Source organism: Taeniopygia guttata, chromosome 3 (assembly GCF_048771995.1).
Source record: "Taeniopygia guttata chromosome 3, bTaeGut7.mat, whole genome shotgun sequence".
NCBI classification, from domain to species: Eukaryota; Metazoa; Chordata; class Aves; order Passeriformes; family Estrildidae; genus Taeniopygia; species Taeniopygia guttata.
The window spans coordinates 75,139,616-75,163,105 of NC_133027.1; the positions used below are offsets into that span (position 1 = coordinate 75,139,616).

Genomic DNA, 23,490 nt, shown 5'->3' on the forward strand with positions numbered 1-23,490 from the left:
GGCCTGCTTTGGTCTGTTCTCGATTGCATTTCACAGCATACAGTTGGGAGACTGCATTTTCATGGGGGCACTGGCATTGTGCCAGTGTCAAACAATGACACCTGTGAGGCTGACCCCTCTCTCTGGGGAAGGCCCAGGTCTGCAGGACCCTGCTTTGTTCTCTTGCTCTGCCCTCCCCACCAAGGGAGGATGCTCTTTCTGCTAACCCCCTCAGGAAGGCTATGGCACACTTTTCCTGCCCTCTCCCAGGGTCCATCAGCAAGTCACCACTGGTGGGACAGTGACAGTGCTCATCAGTGACTGTCCCTTGGCTGCTGTCTGGGCCCCGAACCCCACTGGGGCAGTGTTTGGGTTGTTCAGTGGCTGAAGGCCAATGCAGGCATGGCAGCGGGCTGGCAGGAGGTGAGGGATGCCCTTTGGAGCACTGGGAGGTTCTGCCCAAGAGCCCCTGCAGCTGACTCAGCTCTGAACCCCTAGCCTGGGGCATGCTCAGGGAGCCCACAATGGACAGACTGCTCAGATGTGACAGATTTTTCACAGAGTCAAAAGGAATGTTTCATGGCAACATAGCACGGAACTCTTAGAAATTAGGGGATCTTTTCCTTTTCAGTTGCATTTTTTATTTGCTGAATTCTTTCCAGAAAATCATCTTTGCTATGTACAGCAAATGCATACATCTGTATTTACATAATTTTCTATGATATTCTTGCAAAATTGCTATTCAGTTATGATAAATATATGCAATCTTTATCATATCTGGTACTGATATTTAAAAACCTGACACTGCAGTGGAAAAAAGGATGGATTGTACCAGCCAAAGCAGTACTAATTTCATGTGTCCCATTAATGATATCCACAAGGGATCTTCAACACATGCTTCTGGCTACCTCACTGTCCCACAGTGACTGCAACAGTGGTAAAGCTCACTCAATGAGCAGAAGATCCACTGAAGATTTGCTGAAGAGTCAAGGCTAGGTAAAACTAATTGCATTTATTATAAATATTCCTATATTCATAGTGAGTCAAATACTGACTCAGTAAAAATTTTGGCTGAATTAAGTCACATTCTGCTCTTTTTTAAGACAATAACTTCTAACTAATTTCTGAAACTATATATATATGCATATTTGAGCTGGTAAATGCATTCCTAAGAAATCTTTGCTAGCGGTAGCTAAATGCAAAGAAATGCTTCATATTTTGTCACCATTCGCATCCCAACAAATTGTGTTGGAATAATTGCAGTTTTATCCAATTAGTTGCCTTTTAAAAAGTAGAGTGTGAATTTCAGGTAGAAAGAGGCAACCTTTCACAAAGAGATATTCATCAGGTTATCAGCTTTGTTGGATTCCAGCATCTGAATCCTGTGCCAACCAATGAGAGGAAACTCTAGTAAAGCTTCACTCTTTGCTCAGAATAGCACTGGGCAAAGATTTACAAGACCAAGCACCTCAGCCCAGCTATGTCAGCAGTCCTGAGCCTGTTTTTTCATTCTGCAGTTTGCATTCCTTGTCATGCTTTGCTCAAATGCCATCTCTTTGGGTTAATATTGTCACAATGTGACCTGTCTGCAATATTAGCACAGTGGAGAGCCACACTTCACTAGGATTTCCAGGTAGAAGTAATTAAAAGAAACAATTATTAACAATAAATGTAAGAAAGAGCGTAGAACCTTATTCATTTACTTATTATTTTGGGGATATTTCAGTGTTGTAGGACAGATGAGATGCAATTTTTCCTTACACAACGACAAGGGTTCCTCTTTAAACTTCACTTTATAATTCCAAGAGGATGCAGTTTAGAAGAGCATTAAGAGGAGTGAATAAGGTTTTAGTTTTACACAGGACAGTATTATTCCTTTAACTAAATTAGTTTCCTGAAAAGAAGTGTAGATCATTGGATCTCATTTAGAGGCACAGAGAAGCTCAGATTACTTGCTGTCACATGCACAGTGACATTGGTTTGGGTTTCTTGGTGAGAAGAGTCCTTCAGTACTAATGTTGTTCAAATTGTGTTATATAGTAAAAGATGATCCATTGTCAGTCAGAATTTCACTAGTCTGTCTTGAATGATAAGTATCAGAGTTTGTCCTTGAATTACGTTTATTGTCTTTCTTGTGCCTCTTGCACCATAAGTCTTTCATTAGCTTCACAAAATAACTTCTGAACTTCACTCCAATAAACGCATAGAGCACAGGGTTCACACAACAGTGTAAAAATGCTATGGCTTCAGTGGTGTATTTTGCATAAGCCATTATCTTGTCATTGTCACAAGATTTGTCAATCTTGCCCATGTTGACAGCTGTTATCAGAAGAACAATGTTATAAGGTACCTGGCAAATTAGGAAAACAGCTACAATTAATACAATCACACGAATTGCTTTGTTTCTTTTGGAATTCTGAGCTTGTTGTAAGGATTTGACAATGAAGGTGTAGCAAAAAATCATGAATATGAAAGGTATAAAAAATCCAAATGCAACTTGTAGCCATAACAGCAGCGATTTCAGCATCGTGCTTTCAGAAATCCTGCCAAATCTGTGGTCACAAATCTCTTTGGTTTCATTAATGGAGAAGCTGTAACTTTCACTGTACAGAAAAGAGGGACTAGAGATTAGAATTGATGATATCCACACAGCCAAACAAATGAGTTTACTATGTGCGAGAGTCCTTGCCCTGAGTTTAAAAGACTTTGTTGCCTGTACGATAGCAATATACCTGTCCACGCTGATAAAGGCCAAAAGCAGCATGCCACAGCTGAAGTTGATTGCATAGATACCTCTAGTCATTTTGCAAATGAAATCACCAAAAATCCATTCATCAGTGGCGTAATTCATTGCCCACAGTGGAAGAGTAAGAACAAACAGTATGTCTGCTATGGCCATGTTGAAGAGGTACACATCTGTCATGGACTTGGCTCTTTCATATAAAGCGAAGGTCATCACCACAAAGATGTTACCAAAGAGGCCGATGATACAAATCAATGAATATGCAACTGGCAGAAATGCTTTTGTGAAATTCCTGACTTCCTGCTTAGAACAAGGCGATGTGATCAGATTAACATAGTCTGAATAGTAGGGGTAATCTGTGGAATGAAGGTCTGTCTGTGGAAAAGGAGAACACCAGTTAACACACAGATGTTAACTTTAATCCCGGTATGGTAGAAACGTGATAGGTAACTGACCACACATTCCAATTACAAATGCATTTAACACTACAGACAAGGCTTGTAAGAACTATCTAGGAAATTTCAAAAATCATACTTCAAATACAAATGTGGAAATAATCCTTTTGGATGTCCCAAAGACCTTCATATTTAAATGCATTGTGCAGAAAGGACAAGTCTGCTGTCACAGACAGCTTGTCTCTGTAAAAGTCTGAATTTGAATTTGGGGCCTAGTCTTCCTTTACCATCACACAAGGCAAACAGGCCCTTATAACATGCTATGCATTTCATACTCATGTAGCTTGACTAAATCAAGCCCAAAAATGATTACTTCTCTCTACTCAGCTAGAACGCCAATCTGTGATATCTAGCCTGAGACACATTTACCTGCACGACAAAAACCACACCTGTAGTGAAAATCCAATAAAGAGTGCTTTGACAGCAAACTCTGCTGTCAGAAACATCTCTTCAGATTTTCACTCCTGAAATTACAGTGTTTGGATCTGCAACCTCAAGGATCTGCATCATACAGAGTCATTGCTTTATTGATATACTAACATAGTTTATCAATTAGGTACTTACAAAATTCATTTTGGCAGTACACTTCTCAGAAAAATATGCTCAGAAGGATCTCAAAATATTTTCCTAAGTATTTCTGAAAAGAAAATAAAGTAGATTGGATCAGAAAACCAGCACAAGAAGTGCTGAAGTAGAAAAACAAAATTGAAACTAAAACCTACTCAAAACAGAATCTCATCACTGTTAACAAATGTTAACAAATCACACATCTCTACAAAATGTGCAGCTGTAGAAAGTGAATGGTTTTTATCAGTATTATTAAGAGCAGACATATATTGAATGTTTATTCATAGGCTAATAAATATGAGAATATGTGACTGCTATTTCACATTGAATTTGCACACAAGAAATTAGAACAAATTAAATTTTACTTTGAGAACTTCTGTATGACATTGGCAATCCATGTATTGAGGGAAATACAGAAAATATAAACAGCACTCCCTTAGTATACTTCATAATAGCAATGCAACAATTTACCCTTTTTTCCCACTCTGACCCTTTATCAATGACCCTTTAACAGCACTTTCAACATAACATTATTTGTCCTTTTTTATTACACGAGTGAAGTAATAGAAGAGCAGCAGAATAATATCTTACAGTGCAAAGGATAGTACACAATGTATGAACATACTGAGCATTCGTGTTTTGTCTTTGTTCAGCGCGCAGATTTACTGTGCAGTGTTCAGTGTGCAGTTCAGACAGCACCCTATGAAAAAAAATCTTTTTCTTTATCACTGTGATACCTAACTCTTTTACAGATAGGGCTTACTTAATTTGCACAACACTCTGTGGTGAAGAAGTATTACCACTTTTATTTAAAAGGGAGAATCTGAGTCATTAGAGTTAAGTATCCACTTATGAGGTTTGAGACAGTATCCCCCTCAACATCACTTACTAAGAGTATTTAAAATTATGAAGGACTTCACTTAGGTAAAAGATTAAATCCATTGACTGTTTGCATCCAGGATCAGACTTCTGCAAATCAGATCACAGAGTCTAAAGTCACAGAAAAAAAAAATGGGGAACATGTCATTGGTGAGCACACACAGGAAGTTAGGCTTAGGTAACTTGTTCAACCTCACACAGGAGCTCATGGGCGAGAGATTTCATTCCTCAGACTCCCCTTGCATGAGTTCAGCCCTTCCCTTCTTTCCATTAGCTGTTCTCTGACAGCTGCACCAATCAGCAAGCCACTAATTTCAGGGACAGGATGACATGAGGTCCCATATTTGTCAAGGTTGTGAAGGACAGTTTTATCTCAAGTTTTTCTGCTTTTTGCTAGTCGTGCTACCAATTGGGAAGAGCATATGAGTCAGCTTTAAGTCTACAAAACCAAAACCTTTTTGTTTGGGAATTACCTAATGTTGAAAATGAGAGAGAAATAATTTGTAAAAGTGGGCCAGATGAAGTCCAGATACAATGGGGAAACTGGGGGAGGGAAAGGACAGAACACCCTCCAAAAGCATAATGAGAATGACTCATGTGGGGTTGCTGACTGATGACAGAGGGCTGCAGCTGGGTAAAGACCTGAACTATATGATGTAGCTAAGGCATCACAGCTTATCTTGATTTCCTGCCCTTTAAACAAATCTTTAATTATCTCTCCGCCTTCATCTGCTGGCTTTTTAAAACTGATTTTTAGAAGCTGCAGGAATATGACAGCCTGAAAGTACTTTAACACCTTCTGAAGCAAATCTCAAACAACTTAAAGGTGTCTCTCAGAAGTGCAGAGATATATAGGGTCAGCAGGCAGGTTATGCAATTAACCAGGGGCTGTGGTCCCCTAGTTCATCTTTGCACAATTTTAGTCACTATCCACTGCTTTACAGTTTCTGATCTCATCCAGAGACACAGTCATGACCTTGCTTGGTGCTTCTGTTACCCTTTGTACTTGGCAGCTACAGTAATTCTTCAGATGGACAGAATTAAAGGGGTACCTGTCTAGGTAATTAATTTTGAGACTGTTATTTTCTCATTGCAAGAAAAATACCATTCTAGGTGTCTGCCATTCATGCTTTTTGAAGACCTGCATGGTTAAAATATACGAAGAGAGTCTGACAGCATATCTTCTATCAGCCACCCTGAAACATGAGCATAATATACAGAAGGAAGGTGATTGAGTGAGGGCATTTAGAAGAAAAGGAGCCAGGGTATTTCCTACTGCCTGCAAGGAGGGATAAGAAGGGAGCTCCCTTCAGATGATCATTTAGAAAAGGCTCTTTAGTTTGCAGAAGAGCTCAGCAGAGATTTTATGGAGAACATCTACTCATCATAGGAAAGATGCATATTCCCCCTGATCCTACAGGAATTGAAAAAGACACCACCAGCCACACATTTATTCACAAAATTACTTCTACTGTCCAGCAGAAGCTTCCTGAGGATGGTTAGTTAGTATGAGAGTTGTAGCAAAGGACTCAAACTGAAATCAGAATTGCAGAGATCAGATTTAGACCTGATTTAAATCTCTTGAGCTGACTTCCTTTTCTGAATTTGAAACAGCATTCGCAGAAGTTTTTAAAAAGATGCACTGGCTGATGAGGAAGTTGAATCATAAGTCTTATAAACACAATTTCCTTTTCAATTTAAATCTTTCTAACAGTGTGTCCATAGGCATCTTTATAATTTATAATCTGCGTATTTACATCTTTATTTAGCATTAATGTATTAGCTAAATATAAAAATTAATTTTCATATATATATAAGGTGATGTGTCCTAACATTGGTTATGTACTACATATGGATAGTACACGTATGTTCTGAATTTTAAATGTATACGCCTTGAATTTTTGAGCTTAGTATTTTTCCACTTTATCCACACCATCACATTTCTTTTCACTATGAAAGCAGTGTGCAAGGACTCAAATGTAAGACTAAACTGCAATCTTAAGAGCAAATATACTATTTGAATTATACAAATGAAACACAATGAATAAAGACAGACCTGGGGAAAAAGACAGAATTCTATGAAGAAAAAAAATGCAGTTATTAAGTACTTTTAAGAGTAGTTCACCCTTGTAAGTAGAATCCCACTTATATGCTCAGTTTAATACACTTGCCGTACATATGCACAGATTATAGATTATCTGTTTTATTTTAGTACTTACGTGATTTGAAAATCGTCTGAAGGCCAGGTGAAAGAGGATGTGTGACTCTTTTGGCTGCCTCAAGCACATTTATCAGCTTCAACAAGAGTACACTCTAATTTAGAAAACAAGAAATAACAGCATTAGTTAAAGATACAGAGTTAAATTGGAATAACCACCACTTCCTCCTCACAAGCAACAGCAATAACCTGTTTTTTTATGTAAAGGAAAATGTTGCTGTGCTGAAAACATTCAAGCTGGAGACAAATATGTTGTTAATTTACTTATTAGTCTACCTATGTAATGATATTATTTTTAAAATTATCGAGCTAGAATCAGAATCATAATAAGCAGGGTGTTAATTGTCATTGTGCTCAGAAATGTCCTTAATGATGACCTGGTTTTGCAAAGGGTGCACTTAATGTCATGCAGATGAGTAGTTTCAACATCAATCATTTAAATCAATCATTTAAATTTAAATAGAGTAAAACTGTGAAGTGAGACAAGTAATAATTGCCAAATTGACTAGCAACTGCTTTAGAAGAAAAAAAAATAGTAATCTGTTATATGTCAAGGTGCACACAACCTAAATGTTTGTCCAGATCTGCTAACACAAAATGTGTAAATGCAGGTAGATAAGTAAAATGTGGTTGCATTTGCCTGTTTGACACAAACATTTGCTGTTCATGTTCATGCTGTTCAAGTATGTTGCTAAAGCTAGCTGAAACTAATTTTAATTTAATTTCACAATTCCTAAATTTTAAAACCTAGAACATTTCTTTTCCAGACCCGGGTTTGAACACAACTTAGATGTTTCCGTTAGCAGGAAGGGGAAAAAAAAAAAAAAAAAAAAAAAAAAAAGAAAAAAAAGAAAAAAAAAAGGTAAAATAGCATAAATACAGACAGTCTTGTAAGATTCCAAGATACGATTAAATTAATAGAACACTGGACCTAAAGAAATGCAGGATGACAGAAGTTCTGCTCACTCACTTTTTTCCTAAAACAGTGTATCACAGGAGCAGTGGCTCCCTACCAGCTTAAGTTTGGTGCTTCTTTGCACTGACCACACCCAGTGAATGGAACAAAAACACTGCCTGGTGTCAAAAGGAGAACTGCTTCATTTCAAGCACCATGTCATAATGCTTCATAATAATCTAAGCAGGCACATGTCATTTTCTCAATGGCTCGTTTTCACAGGATCCAAGACTTCAGCTATTACCAAATACATGTGCATGGAGCAACACAGAGATACCTGAAACCCCTGAAATGAGTCTTGTTTTACCGAAATGTTCATGCATATGTGGTGAAAGCATGTTTTGATTGTTACTGCTGAACAGCAATCTTCACTGTTTGACGCATACAAAGCAAAAAATGGGAAATCTATCTGGGACTCAAATAACTTTAGCAGGGTCACTACAGTATTAATTTGGCCTCGTTATTGCTGTTTGGACTAAACCACTCCCCATCATCACAGATCTGGAGCAGGTTGTGATTAAATCCATAACATAGTTAAGCACTTGAAAACGGTTTTATAAAGTTCAGTAACACAGAGGAAAGAAGATGTGGGAGTTCCAATGCAGAGACAAGGAGGTGAAGACAGAAGTCCTTGTGAATCTTTCAAGACATCCTTAATCACAACAGAGAAGTACTCTTCACTTTTTAGTTATGATTTTATAACTCATAACAATCCCTATTTTCACAGGTTTTCAGGCCATCCTTTGAACAGTTCCTGAAAGGGGCTTTGACTTTTAACTGCAATTTTGTGCTGGTTTGCTAACTTGGTATTTTCATGTCAAATTGTAATAATGGAAATCTTCTAATTAACTTGAGATGACTTTGGAAGGTACTTTCTGGACTTTCTTAGAAAGAAAACACAAGCTTCATTTTGAAATCTTCTGTCCCTCAAATGCTGCAAGGCACAGTACATTCACTCCTGATAAACTGAGAGTTACTCTCTTTGTAGTAACACAGCTACATATAGCAGCCTCGATCCTGTTTACAGAGAACTCACATTCTGTAAACACTGTCTGTAGAAAACCACAGATTCCTCTTCACAGTCTCTGACAGCTTGAAACAAGGGCTCAAGCCCTGTTAAAAGGAGCAAATTCAGAGTAGGAACACATTCTGTTGCTAATGTAATTTGCTGATATGTCATTGTGGGATATTTCACTGAAGCATTTCTAGTGCTTCTTTTTCATAACTTGGGGAGGGAAGAGGTGGATCTGTGTCTTGCAAAACAAACTTCATTGCACAAAGACAAATGTAACACATGGCAGTCACGTAACCAGCAAATAATGAGAAACAGAAGTAGAAAATCCCTCTCCATTACAAATCTGTGACTTCAAATCACCAAGTCTATCATGATTGTAATACATATTCAGACAAGCACTTCTAATAACAGCTTCCAACATCTCTCTCAGACAACAACTTACCTTTGGAATATCAAGATTAGGCTATGAAGAAACTGAATACTATCAACATTTTTATGGAATGAGAGTCATCAAAGTACACATCAGATTTTTAATGCTTAATTAAAGATAAATCAGAGGCTAATTCTTCACAAAAACGATTGCTCACCTTGTTCCATAATCAGGTGCTTTCTAATTTAAATGTATCTTGTGCTTTTAGTCTGTAATATATTCAATATCCAGCATAAATAACAATCTTTCAGAAGGTGAAGAATTCACTGTTTGGTGAATTCCAAAGTTACCACAAGGTACGTAGTCCAACTTACCTTTTCAACACAATTTCTTTCAATCAGTCAGCTTTACAGGTGCTTTGTGCTTCACCTTCACACTGTGGCAAGTGGAAAGAGTTGGTTCTTTTCAACACACAGCTATTTGTTAATCTGTATGTTAGCTATTTTTGGTTCATATGTTAGAGCTCTGAAAGGAAATCTGCTCTCACTTAGCTAATATGGTAATTGTGGTTTTCAAATCTTACCACATGTTAGTTTTATGCCACCAGTAATTAAGGAAAGAAAATATTTAAAGATAGGGAAAGCAAAGACATTGTCTGAGTTGTTCCAGAATCCACAAGTTTCTTCTGAAATGACACAGTATGTCACCTTTTTTAATTCTAAAAGAAAGGCGGCATGCAACCCGATGTTCTTCCAACATGATTCCATGTTCCTTCAGTTAAATTTAGATCAGTCTAATCTAATTCAAAAATCTAGCCATCAGCTGAAGTTGTAGTCTCTTCATTATTCTTTTGGACTATAAAATGTAAATTATGTATTTACATTCAAATTGTTTATGTTACCTATTTAATTTTTTCATTATGACCATCCTACATTGTCAATATATATTTTTTCCTCATTAATTCTATCAAAATTTCCTTCTTTTGTTTGCATCTAGTTTTTTATTTCTCATCAAACATTTTTGCTGGTTTTGGTATTTCTGTTTTTTAGTGTTTTGGTCTCCCTATTTCTTCCTCTTTCTTTGTTCAGCGTTTCTAGATTCCTCTTATTCCCATCGCTTGTTGTCTTTATAATTTCTCTTCAGCATTATATTTTGTAATTCTCCGCACTTCCTTCCCCTTTGATCATTTTTGTTCCCCTTTTACCTCACTCCCATCTGCTTCCATTATCCTCTTGCCAGATGCAGCCCTCCTCTCACATTATGAGGTGACAGTGACTGACATCCATCCCGCACTGACCAGCGTCCAGCAATGTTTTTATCACTTGGTCACCTCTGCCAAACCTGTCAGGGAAGACAGAGCCCTCCTGAAGGCCTTCTATAGGGGTTTTTCCCCACAGGAGCAATTAGGACTCAGGGATGAAATGGATAGCAGTTGTAAACAGAGCACTTGGGAGGGAGCCTGCACACTCAGTGCTTAGGGCTCGTCTCAGCCCAAGGCATGACTGCATTTGTCAGGCATCACAACCCATCACTTTTCTTCCACCAGTGCACTCGATATTTTTCTTGAAAATTAAGTCAGGCTGAGAAAAAAAATCTGATGGGAAATAATTTGCTGGTCATGGTAAAGATTCAGATGTGATTTCTTGTCAGACTAGACATGGAATTTCTGAAGGAGGAGCACAGTCATACTCATAGCACTCCTCTGCTGCACTGCAGCATCACTTCTTAGAACCAGCTGAGCTCATAGCGGGCCTGAGTTCCAGAAAGAAGCATGAAAAGCAGTAAGTGCATCCTCCTGTTGATAATCACTGACTTCAGAGAAGCTGGTTAAACAGATTTTATTCTATTGGAGAAAATGTTGATAAACCAAAGTTATAAATTAAAAATTTTCAGTGTAAAACTTTAAAATACTAGTTTATAAAATGCACCAAGATGCACAGCTGAATTATCATATGCTTATGTTTTTATCCTCTTTTGTAGTCTCATCAATCAGGCTAAGTTTCCCAGCTTTGGACAGAGAAAGTAGGTGGTGAATAATGTCATTCCATGGTCTAAGATCTCACAGAAGTTTAGACATAAAAAGGAATAGAAATCGTAAGAAACACCACCTCCCATGAGACATAAAACCAGTCTTTTCCAATTGACACACTTCAATTTTCCATCAAAACGTTTCTGAGATAGCTAAAGGCATTCTGAAAGAAAAATATGGTTTATTGAAATAACGGGGTTTTTACTTTAAGAAAAAGCTTTTTCTAGATTATGCTGTATTTGGTCTCTTTCTTACTATTCCCTTTTGAGTGCTTATCTTAAAAAGATTTAAGAACCATTTCTGGTAAAAGCATCTTCCCAGGTTATGCCAGAAGTAATGAACCCTAACAATGATAAGCACAATAATACAATCCTTGTACTGCCAAGGGCCTATTGAGTGAAGATGCCAGGCACTTTTAATCTCACTTTTTAAACTTTTCAACACAAAAGAAATTATTTTATAGACCAGAAAAGATATGTTTCTTCCTGAAATTCCAAGAAAGAATGTGTACTGCAAGTCACAGTCCCTTATTTAAGGGCTTAAGATCATATTCTTGCTAAAGTGGGTGTAAATATTTTAAAAATTAAGTATATCACCTCAAAGAAGACAAAATATTGCAAAATATTTCCAAATAACTGCTTTCTGAAGTCAATGGTCTAGTGAAAGAAAATTCTGCTGATTTTTTTATAAAGCTCTGCCAGTATTTTCATTAGGCTGTGAGGACAAGTATTTCCATGTCAGAAATGTTGCACACATGAGAGAAAGATACAAGCAGAGCTAAGTATGCAGTTGCTGACATAACTCCTTTGTTTTTGATCCTGTAGTCAGATCATACTCATTGTGGTGAAAATTTTTTCATTGTTTCACTCAGTCACTCACTCTCTATTTCATGTCTCATTGAAATAACTACCAAAGTAGTTTCTCAGAGCCTGTCATCACTCTGTACCCCCAAGCATTTACATTTTAACCTGAATATGTTGAATTCAGTGACCTGATTTCTTTTTAGACTTGTACTTTCTTCATATGACTGCTTTTTACAAGAGACCCACGCCATTGGAATGCCCCAATCCCATCTCTCCAGCAGCGGGCTTCATAGCCTGAGTGAGAGCTAAAGATAGTTTAAAAGTTGTTTATATACCTAATGCTGCAACTGGATGTGCAGTATGGAAGTTTTAAGGCATCTATAATCCCAGCTCCCATCTAAAGCCACAGATGATGAAATGGAAGAATGATATTTGAATTTGTGTCTGCGCAATATGCAGTCCCTGTGTGGGCTGGATACAGACCAGAGACGACTTCTTTCCTCCTGCGGGGACCAAGTTACAGTGTGTGCCTTTCAGCACGTGAGCTGTGATTTTGCTGATTGCTAAGACAAACTGGAGGTGCTGGCTGGCCACTTCAATGAGACAATGACTCCCTCGTTTTACATCTATGCCACTAACCACATCAATGATCTGAGGCTACCCAGAGAGAAAATGCCACAAGAGATTGCTCTGCAAGGAGGAAAATCTGCTTCCAGGTCTTCTGGACAGGAGGAATTACTGGTCCCATACAGTCATCACTAAGATGCCACTTGTGCAGGCTGGTATAGCAAGGAAGTTGTGTCCTAATCACACATCCTCTCTATGCTCAGATACTAATCAGTGAGACAATTAAACACGTTTAAATAATTTTGCTTTAAACAAGTTTTATATGTTTCAGGCACTTAATTTTCACAGCAGAAGAGTTGCACCATGACCCCTTTAGAGCACTGAGCATAATTATTTATTTCTGTGTGGATTAGGAGGGAAAGGACATGCACAGAGCTGTGTTACGCCAAGCAGATGACAGGGAAAATACTTGCTGACATAGGATCCTCTCAGCTAACACATCTGTCTCAATTCATATTACAGCAGATGTATAACCTTTCACTTCTCTTCTAAGAGTGGGCAGCTGCTGTTATCATTTGATCTCTAGGTCTTCATGCATGAAATAGTTAGAGCTTTGATAACATTGACTTTTCCACTTTGATTTCAGAAGTGGTAAAAAAAAATTAAAAAAAAAACCAAAGAAGTAATGGGAGGCACATTACTAAATGTTTCCTCACAGGAACAACAAATTGACAAGGTGAGTTGATTAATTTTGTGCCACAGAGAAAAAGCAAGCATGTGCTTACATCCATTCCTGAGGGATGATGGGTTTGTTTCCTTAAATATAATCTAGACTGCACAAAGACAGGAACTTGCTAATGCTGTGGGACAGGTATGTTAGAGAATCAAGCTGCACAGATAAACCTACTGAAAATATACTGGTGGACAACAGCCTGGAGTGAAAAGCAGTTAGCTCAGTTACTCAGGTATAACTTTCCTGGTGAGACCAGGAGCACAAAGGGACAGTTCTGTAAGGGCATTTCTATCACTCCCCACCTCAAATGGACATGGGAGTGAAAATATAATGAAAGGCTCATGAGATAAGGGCAGGGAGAGAACAGTCACTGATTGCTTCACCTGGGCATCTCTAGAGCTGTTATATTCTCTCATATATTCTTATTCTTCTCTTCTTTATCTGCCATTGCTCTTGTGAAGGATTCCCCTCCCCCCCACCTCTCCCCTTCTTAAATATTTTATCCCAGAGGCTCTGCCACCACTGCTGATAGACTTGACCTTGACCAGCAATGCATCTGTCTTGGAGTGTCTGGCATTGGGTCTGTGTGACATGGGAAGCTGTAGCATCCCCCACCCACCTCCACCAAAACATTGCCACACAAATCCAGTATAACTGAGAAAACCAGAAACTTGTTTATGGCTCTTAGCCTTTTCAAGGAAATTTCTTCATCTGCAGCAAAACTTTTTAAGAGTTCTCTCAGTGTATCTTCCTTACCCAGTGCAAAGCTATGCCAGTTCAGGTGGCAGAAGCAGTACAGCAATCAAAGGATCTATTCATCTTTCTCCAAGTTAGATTATTTTTGATGACTGCCCAGGCACCTTGCTCATCTCTTCATGGCATTGTCCCTGCTTGTTGCAGAGGGATGAGACTAGATGACCTTTGAAGGCCTCTTCCAAACCAAACTATTCCATGATTTTAGAATTATGTGTTTGTGCTGTGTGGCACAAATGTGTTCTTTACTGAAGAGGAAAGGTATATGTGTTTGGGCATATACCTGTGCCTGCAGGACACACTGGAGAAAGCTGGCAACCCATGGTTCTTTCTCCCCAGGGTGTTTTGGTTGCCTCTACTGCTGAGATTTTGAAAAGTGAACTAGTATTAACCACTCCTCCTTTACTTCATTTTCCTCCCAGTTTGTTGGCTAGGCTTGACAGGCATCTAAATTTGCACTGGTCTGTCACTCATCCCCAGTGGGCTCTCACTACTCTGAAGCTTTAGTGCCTGTTCCAGAAAGCAGCACCTAAATGCTAACTGGGACACCCTCTCCAGGATCTGCTGCTGCTCCCCATTGCTGCTCTCTGTGGTCCTGCAGGAACTCCTGGCTCTATCTGCTTCCTTCTGCAAAGATGACCGTCTGACAGATATGTTTCTTTCTCTTGCCCCCAAAATATTCTTTCTGTCCATGTTCAACTGATCTCACCAGTCTGTATTTGTAGTGCGGATCACAACTCAGCTGGCAATATTTGGGACAGCATTCTTGTTCTTTCACTGCTTCACAGGCACAATATTCCTTTTGCTATTTCCAAGCTCAGTTTCTTCCAAAACACTTCTAACCTGAACCATTGCTACCTGAAATGCTGAAGTGAGACCTGGCCCAGCTAGACATTTCCTTCTACCTGCTGTCGGTTGTAGGGGCAGAGCTGCTGCTCCTCTGCACTTTTTGTACATTTGTCTCAAGCACACCTGCTCCCTGTTCAATACAGAGTGCCAGGACTAAGTGTCTTGACTCTCAAGGCACACACCGCAAGAAGCATTTACCAAACAACCTTAGTATCAATATACAAAACTGGAATCCAGGAAGGCTCCTCAAAGCAGTGTTGGTTACATAAGGGTTATGTGATCTGGTCCTTGACTTCTCAACATTAGTGTGAAGGCACAGGGTTAACACACCCACAGCTAAGCACTGCACTGCATCTAACACTGCAGCACTGACTCTTCAGCCCCTCCTGAGCCAGGGAAGGCCTCACACTAGTGAGGTGTTTAGATCTGAATGCCTACTTCTAAATGCATGGATAATCTCAGAGGTGTTTTCCAGTCTGGTTTTTAAATGATAGGTGGGCCAACATGTCAGCTGCCACAGACACTTTCTCCTGGGCTCTGGCACCTGCCTTTCTCTCCTAGTTTCTATCTTAGTTTGGCAAAACAATAGAAAAGTGTTCATTCTCTTTCTTTGTTCTTTTATGCTGTGTTTTGTTGGTTTGTTGTTTGGGATTTTTTGAGTGAGGAATTTCCCCCATGTTTAGCAAACCAAATCTCTCTGGGATCAGCCAAAAGCCAACAAAAGGAGCCCAGACTTTGATCCTAAATATTGCTGGGTCTTGCTTAACTCTCTTCTCCCTGTGCTTGTGCAACAAGGGTTCTTGGTGAGAACTGTCACTCCTATCTGCAACCAAGAGGGAACCATGTGGATGAAGTTTGTCCACACTAACCCACAGTGACATGTAAAGTCTGGAAAGGGTCCCCTAATCTTCACACTGATTATGGAGAGAAAATGATGTCTTCCTGACAGGACATGATGTGTCACATGTGCTAGTCATGCCTGGGTCACCCTGCTGTAGATGGCACAGAGCAGCCCATCCTTCAGGAAGACCAACAGAAAGAGAATTCTGTTACGCTGGCATCAAGACTGGAATCCACTGCCAAACCATGTCTCTGAGGATATGTTCATCGCCCAGCTCCACAGTGGGGTGTGTTCCTCGTGTCCAAGTTCACACAGCAGCCTACTGTCAGCCAGGGTGCATCCAGGGGGATATTTTCCTTTTTCCTTTTTGACATACATAAGTGTTACATGATGCAAATTTTACTTACTGTTTTTTGTGAGGATGAAGGGAAAATATGCTTCTCTGTCATTGGGGTTTCAGCCTTCATGGCTAGAAAAGAGAAAGGTGTTGTGCCACAGCAAAAGTAGACAGCAGGAACAGAGGTGTTTGTTCTACAACAAATGCTGCCAGACCTGTCTGACCAACCTGATCCACACCACCTCTGGCTTTAGGCTTCTGTCCTTCTCAAAGGATCCTTCCCGTTAATACTTCAGTGGGGTTAAAACAGGCAAGCAGCTTTCACTAATATGGGATTTTTGCTACACTTTTCCCAGTGATTTTAGGAGATGAGCACCCTGCCTCAGCTGTGCCAGAGAAAGGGATGGACTCCTATTTATTGAGCTCAGTCAGAAGGTTCCTGGATATCCTTGCGTGATAATCCTGTGGTCTCTTAAAGAATCTAATACAAACAAATACAGCAAAAATGCTTGCACTGTGATGCCTCACTGAGTTGTATTACTGAAGAGAAACTACGAAAGAAGCTGCACTGTAATTACTAGATTTGTGTTCTCTGCTGTTCAGATGCTACTGCCTGATAGCCTTGGGTGACACCTCAGAATTCTGAAGTTACCTCAGCTCTACAGAAGTGGAACCAATAGCAGGATTAATGTCTCAAACCCCAGAATCTTGGTAAGATATGGTATTGTAACAGTAATTTGTAATTTCCTCATCATCTCACCAGCTGCAAAGTTTCAGTACTTAGGTAGACATTTCTTAGTGCAAGAGGCTGCTAAGAGTGCAAGAGAGTAAGAGAGAGGCCATGCCAGCAGCTGGAGAGAAGCCCTTCAACACAAAATGAAGCTCTCAAATGAAGCCACTTTGCCTGGGTAAGTGAAATGGAATGTGAGACTGGTCCAGTGTGACACAAGAGGTGTGTGGGAAGAGTCAGTATTTTGTAACTCTTCCTGAAAGCTTTTTTACTATTTTCTTTACATTCATTTTCCTTTTCCATTACTGCTGAGTGAGTGCACCAAGACTGTTAAAGGCAAGACAGATAGAGTGGAAGATTTTTACAAGCAGCAGTAGATATGTGGTTAAAAGTTATTTTGAGCTTCTGCTGAGGAAGATGCCTCCTTACTGAAGGTAGCACAAGGCTTTATTTTTAAAAGCTTCCCTATGATTACAAGTTCATTAAAAAGCTGCTGTTTGAATAAAGAAGAAATAAACTGCTAGAGTTCAATTTTCTATAACCCATGAACAAAGGGTGCTTTTTTTGGATAGGGCTTAAGAGAATTTTTAATGTAGTTGAAATCTTATTATTCTAATAATTAAAAAATACCAGAATCATTGGAAAATACTGGACTTGTGTCTTTTAACAGTCATATACACAAAGATTTATGATTACTTACAACTTTATCTTGTTTTATCTGAAGTGACAACATCCTACTCTGAAAGTCTTTCATCTTCCCTCTTTCTGCACTCCTGTAGGGCCCAGGGTGGTTTTCAGTACTGTACTATGTTAGAGTACAGTAGCATCCGAGTCACAGCGAGACTTTGAAGCTGTTGTCAACAGCAGCTTTTTCATGGGCCCGTTGCCAGCCTGCTCTCCCAAGAAGGAGCTCTTCTGTCCCTATACCACCCCAATGCTCTGAACCTCAGACTGAAGCACAGCACCTGCACGAGGGCACTTAAACACATTTCTGGCATGCCCAATTCTGTCCTACAGCCCCTCCTGAAAGTTCAGCCTCTCAGTGTACCTAGTTCCAGAATCTCTTCTCAGTTGCGCTTTTGGTGGTACTTTAAAACTGCTGTGTACAGCAGCTTTAATGTACCACCAAAAGTGCATCTTTCATTGTCAAAATCTTCAGGAGCTATACAGTGTTCCTAAGGGGAAAACCAAATATGCTTGATTTGAAGGCAATCTGAGGGTTTTCCTCCAGTTCCCTGGAAGACCAGCAGAAATATTAGTGAGGCCCCCTACCCATATGCAGAACTATGTTGAACTGTCTTTACTCACATCAAGAGCCTGTTGTATCTTTCTCCCCTCTGACTTGCTCTAACAGCTCAGATCAACACCAGAGTGGGTTTTGTTTCCTTCTGAGCAACAGCGATGCCATCTCCTCAGACCCCAATCAGTCACAGGATTTTTAAAGTAACCATCTTGTTGCTGTGCTGTGCTTAGTTGCAGCACAGTTCCCAGTTTGACAGGCTTCACGACTAATGAAAGCAGAGGGCTCTTACTGAGATCAGAGGTTACTACCTTTTCACAAACCATCAAACTACTGGGAAGGAAGAAAAGCTCAACTTCTTGCAACCACAGTGCAAATCTGGAAGTGAGGAATGTTCTTCACTACAGAGCTGGAGTGTGTGCCTCACCAGGACTTCAGTACTGGTCCCACACTGCCTCACCAATGCCCATTCCAACCCCAAATACTCAGGAGAGGATCCTCAACTGTACTTCATCCCCCTCCTTTCTGTGCCTGAGACTAGATCTAATTTGTGCTTGTGTAGTTTTATCTGTAAATGCAGTTTTCTGCACGTAGATATTAAAACTAGTCCATAAGACAGATCAGTGTCCCTGCATTTATTCACTTCAGTAGGTTTAACATAACAGTATTAAATTCTACTTCCCAGTGCAACTTTGTGCACAGAGAAGACACTGCCCCTTCCCAGACAAATGGTCAGTGGGGGCCTTCCTTGCAGCACCTTGCACTGGTAGGCAATACCTGTGACAAAGTGGCAACATTTCGGTTTTCCCCAAAGTGTTGGCAAATTCTACACTCCTAAGACTTTTCTGCAGTGCCACATCTTGTGATGCAGCCTTAAATTATATTAAATATCATATTTACTAAAAATAAAGCACACAGTTCACTAACAGTCATTCCAAGTAACTGTGTGCCCCAGGCTGGTAGCTAACAACAGACTGCTGTGGTTTCAGATTAAACTCTCCTTAAACCAGGAGAGGAAAGGGGCAGCCATTCTTGAGAAAGAAATCTGTCTTTAGCTATGTGATTAGCTTGTTATGGCTCAACTTCTGCTCTCCTATACTGTTAGAACCAAGGAGAGAGAAAATAAACTCCAAGCAATTAGGTTTGATTGACTTGAATGATCTCTTTTATGTTCTTTCCTGTTTAAAGTTTGTTTCAATTCCCCTTCCTAACCCCTCAAGGATGAGAGGCTCAAGTAAATGTAAAATTATTCATTAGCAGAATTTGACTCTACCACACAGAAAAAAACAAAAAAAAAAAACCCAACAAGTAATCAGTGTAAAAAAAACCAGTAGTGACAAGAAAATGTTTAGATGCTATTTATTTTCAAAGACCACACAATTGGACAGTGTTCTGTTTGCTTCCCATGACAAACAGATTCTTTTATTATATAACAGCATGAGTCAGGATGCATACATTTTAAAAACATTCTAATTGCATTGAGAGATGAGTAAAAGAAAAAGGCTGTTCTGCAAGATTTCCTGTTCCGTGATGCATGGGCAATTGGCCTACATTTGTGACCCCATTTTTCTTTCGGGTCTGAAGCTGTACTGCACAGACCCAACCCTTTGCTTCAAAGTCTGAAGGAGCAGGAATGGCCAGTGCTGGGTCCAGACTGAGTTGCACTGCTCTCTAAGCTACATGATTTCTAGCTTCTACATGGCTCTAAGCCTGAAGCAGACCTTAAGTGCCGCTCTTCAGCAAAGGAAGACATAAAAAGAGACAAACAGCCTCTTCCCTCGGGCACCTCTGTGACTCACACTCGAGCCGGAGCCCCAGGTGGGGTGGGACCGTGGTGGGGAACAGCACTGATTCCTGCGCTGTGGCCACAGGAAGAGAACCTCTGTGGCGCTGCTCCCACCATCGACACGGACAGGAGAGTCACTGCCCTAAAAATCATGCATTTCACAGGCTGCTCTTTACGTGGCTTGTACTGCTAGAGCTGTAACATTACGAGGTATTTCTGTGACAAAAAACCTTAGGGCAAAGCTGTGAGATCATGTATGTCATCTATATGAGCTGCTACAGCCACGCATCTCCTAAGCTTTTCCCAATGTTCTAGCTCATTCCCTACAGCACCAGGGCCCTGCCCAAACTAAGGTCCACCTTCTGAATTTTTGTTTACAAATGGGATTATGACTTCCTGGCTCAAAAACAGAGTGCTCCTCATGGTTAATCTCTAATATGATGCAGTCATTTCTTAGATTTTTAAATTTTTTAACTCAGTCCTTGCACCTGCTTCTCCCTGCTCTAAACTGCCCAGCTTGGTATCTGCTTCACCATCAAGAACACATCCACATGCCTCAGGGAATGGAGCATAGCCACAGTTAACCTTTTTCAGTGCAAAGGGAGTTTCCTGCACCAAGCCATAGCTCTTGTGTGGCTACCAGCATTCTTACTGTGCCAAACAATTTTACATAAATTGCTCTCTGCTACCACCCATTGCCTTCTCAGCTTCATTGTTCATTGGGTTAGTCTCAATTCATGTGCATGTGCTTGATTTAATTTTCTTTGTACAAGCTTGATTGACTTGGGTTCTTTCAAAGTAGTACTTGCCACTGATTTCTGCATACATTGTTGCACCTCTCTGGGTTCCTTTGTATTTTTCCACAGTTTATCTTAATACATTTTGATATTTAGTGCAAAAGAATGCATGTAAAAAAATCAGTGCAGAAGAGCTCCTATGCATTATCATCACATTAGTATATCCTAATCTCTCTTCCCAGGCTGGATGAGACCTATAGCCCCAATGCATTCATTTGATTGGCACTTCCAACTCCTTCAAATCTAGTGCCATCAAATTAGCACACATTCATTGAAACCAGAAACTCATGAAAGTATTCATTAATTTTCTCTTTCATGGAAGAAGACCACGAGAATTTGTCCTCTTTGTCTCTGAGATCATCAGCACATCTGTGACTGCACCTTAGAGACCTGCGCTGCCAAAACTTGCTCAAAATTCAAACCTTCATGTACAGTCAATAGTTTCTGTTAAGGTGCCAAATTTCAAATTTCAGAAGGGCTTAATTAACATTAGTCTATTGAGTGAATGAACTGACAAACACCAGGTTTGCAGTGCTACAGTTAACAATAGCTGGTGTATGTTGTGTTGATTTTTAATGACAGTGCCTAGCACTTAAAACTTATTCCATAAGAATTACTTTAAATTTCATATTTCTCCCATGATATGCTTTAAATTATGACGTTTAAGTGCACGTAATTCTCACCTCCAGGACATCTCTGGTCTTTGAAACCCAGAACTTATATTTTGTAAGTTCATCTTGGCTTGCTTGGAATGCTTTGAACTGCTTATCTTTCGATTTTATCAGTTTCTTTTTAATGAACAGAGCACAAACCTCTTATTTTGCAGTTCAAAGGAGATGAAGAAAACATCAGTCAGGATGTCAGATACTTAACACCATAAAGATGCTTTTCTTAAAAAGGCTGCCAAAATAATTTTGTAAAATCCAATCTCTGTCACATGTTTCTAGGTAGCCAAGTATCACATTGATTTCAAGGAAATGTGTGCTATTAGATTCTGCCTAAATTAATCCCTAATTTATCCACATGCCAGTATTACTTAGACAATTTTAAGCATTTTATTCATGTTTAGAAAGAACTGGAAAGAATTTTTAGCGAGAGCAGACAGTGCCATGAGGGGTAGGCACAGCCAGACACACTGCTGAGCAGCAGCCTGTTTGCCCACAACTGTCCCCTTCCCTTTCTGCCCACGCTTGTTACTCCAAATCACCATGACCCCTCCCTTTCTCCCCTTTTGTTTCTGGCTCTAAATATCCCAGAACAGATTTTATGCAACTCCCAAACAGTCTGCTCCAACATACCATCAGCCCGTGCATCTGTAGGTCACTAAACCCATGAGGTGACCCAAGGGCTTGCCTGGGGGCATCTCTCCTGAGATTACCCAGGAAAGAAGGCAAGAAGGTTCAGCTTCAAGAGCTCCCGTTCAGTATTGGGCTTCCCCTTGCCCTTGCTCCTCTGTGCTTACAACAGCTGAGCCTTAATCCCAACCCAACATTCCACCAAGATCCAAAGCAGGTGGGCTGCACTGCCAACTCTCTTCACACGGTGTGTCCCAGCCTGGTTCAGGTCCTGCATGGGCAGCACTCCCCGTGCAGAGGCTTGCTGCCACTGCGGGTTCTGAGGGCTTGCTGATGTGGGTGACTCCAGCGTGCTGAGCCACACAGCCCCACACCTCAGGAGATGAGCTGCCAGTGGCAGATGCACCTGCACAAGTTAACGCTTTCCTTTGGCCTGCTTTCCATTTGTGGAGCTGAGATTTTAATCCCATAACCTAAAACAAACCAGAATTACATGTCTGAAACATGATGAGAACATCAGTTTAAAAGAAATTCTGCCACAATCACCTGAGCCAAAAATGCATCTGGAAACACTGCTCTGCCATATGCCAGCCTTTTCCCAACAGTTCCCCTTGCAGCATGGCCTGAAGGGCACCTGCCAGCCAAAACAGACCATGTTGTGAGCACAAGGTGAAAACTTTTCCATTTCAGAGAAAAAAAAAGCTGAAGCAGTTTCTTCCTAAGAAAGTGTATGTGATACTTTTACAGGGGAACAGGGCAAATGACCTGATTTTACTACCTTGCATCTGTTGTGGTTTCCACAAAGCACGGAGCAATTCAAACAAAACACTTAAAGCTGCTAAGAAACTGAAAAACAACTTCTAGAAACCTTATGCTTTGTTTTTAAACTTAGCTGCAGTTATTCACACAGCACTATTTGATTATGCTCCAAGTCCATGTTTCCTAAAAGATTTCTTCAAGGACATAAAATTTAAATCCTTACAGTAGAGTCAATGTTAAATTACTGTGTTTGCAAACATTGGCCTTTCTCCATGGAACAGTTAGCATGAACATACATATCTGCACTGATAAATTGTAGCAAAACTATTTCTACCTACAAACAGGGTGGTTTGCATGCACAGAGGCAGCCAGATGGTCTATCTCCATAATAACCAGGTTTCCATAGACTGGTTCTATTTCTGTAGAATCATGGAATAACCTAAGCTGAAAGGGCTTGGTGGAGGTTGAGCCTGTTACTCAAAGCAGACCTAACTTCAAAGCTAGATCAGGTGGCTCTGAGTCTGTCCATTTGAGTTTCAAAAATTTCCAGTGATGGAGAATTCACAATCTCTCCGGGTATCTGCTCTAAGTCCTGGACTATTTTCATGGTGATTCTTTAGATTTTATTTCATGTATGCAACTGGAATTCCTCTCACTGCAGATTGTTGTCCTTTTACTGGGCACCTGTAGGAAGAGTACAGGTCTCTTTTCCATAAGTTCAGTTTAGCCACCACCTTTACCTTCTCTTCTACAGGCAGACCAGTCTCAGCTCTTCATGGATCACATACCC

At 40.1% G+C, this 23,490-nt stretch overlaps 1 protein-coding gene across 1 annotated transcript; it reads right to left on the minus strand.

Annotated features, from left to right (window-relative positions):
• Positions 1-595: 595 nt before the first annotated feature.
• CCR6 (C-C motif chemokine receptor 6) lies at positions 596-7,654 on the minus strand. Its single transcript, XM_041715253.2, has 3 exons — positions 6,843-7,654; positions 3,742-3,814; positions 596-3,097 (listed from the first exon to the last, which is right to left on the minus strand). The coding sequence occupies exons 2-3, from the start codon at positions 3,748-3,750 to the stop codon at positions 2,012-2,014; spliced, it is 1,095 nt and encodes a 364-aa protein (XP_041571187.1). The 5' UTR covers positions 3,751-3,814; positions 6,843-7,654; the 3' UTR covers positions 596-2,011.
• Positions 7,655-23,490: the final 15,836 nt, after the last annotated feature.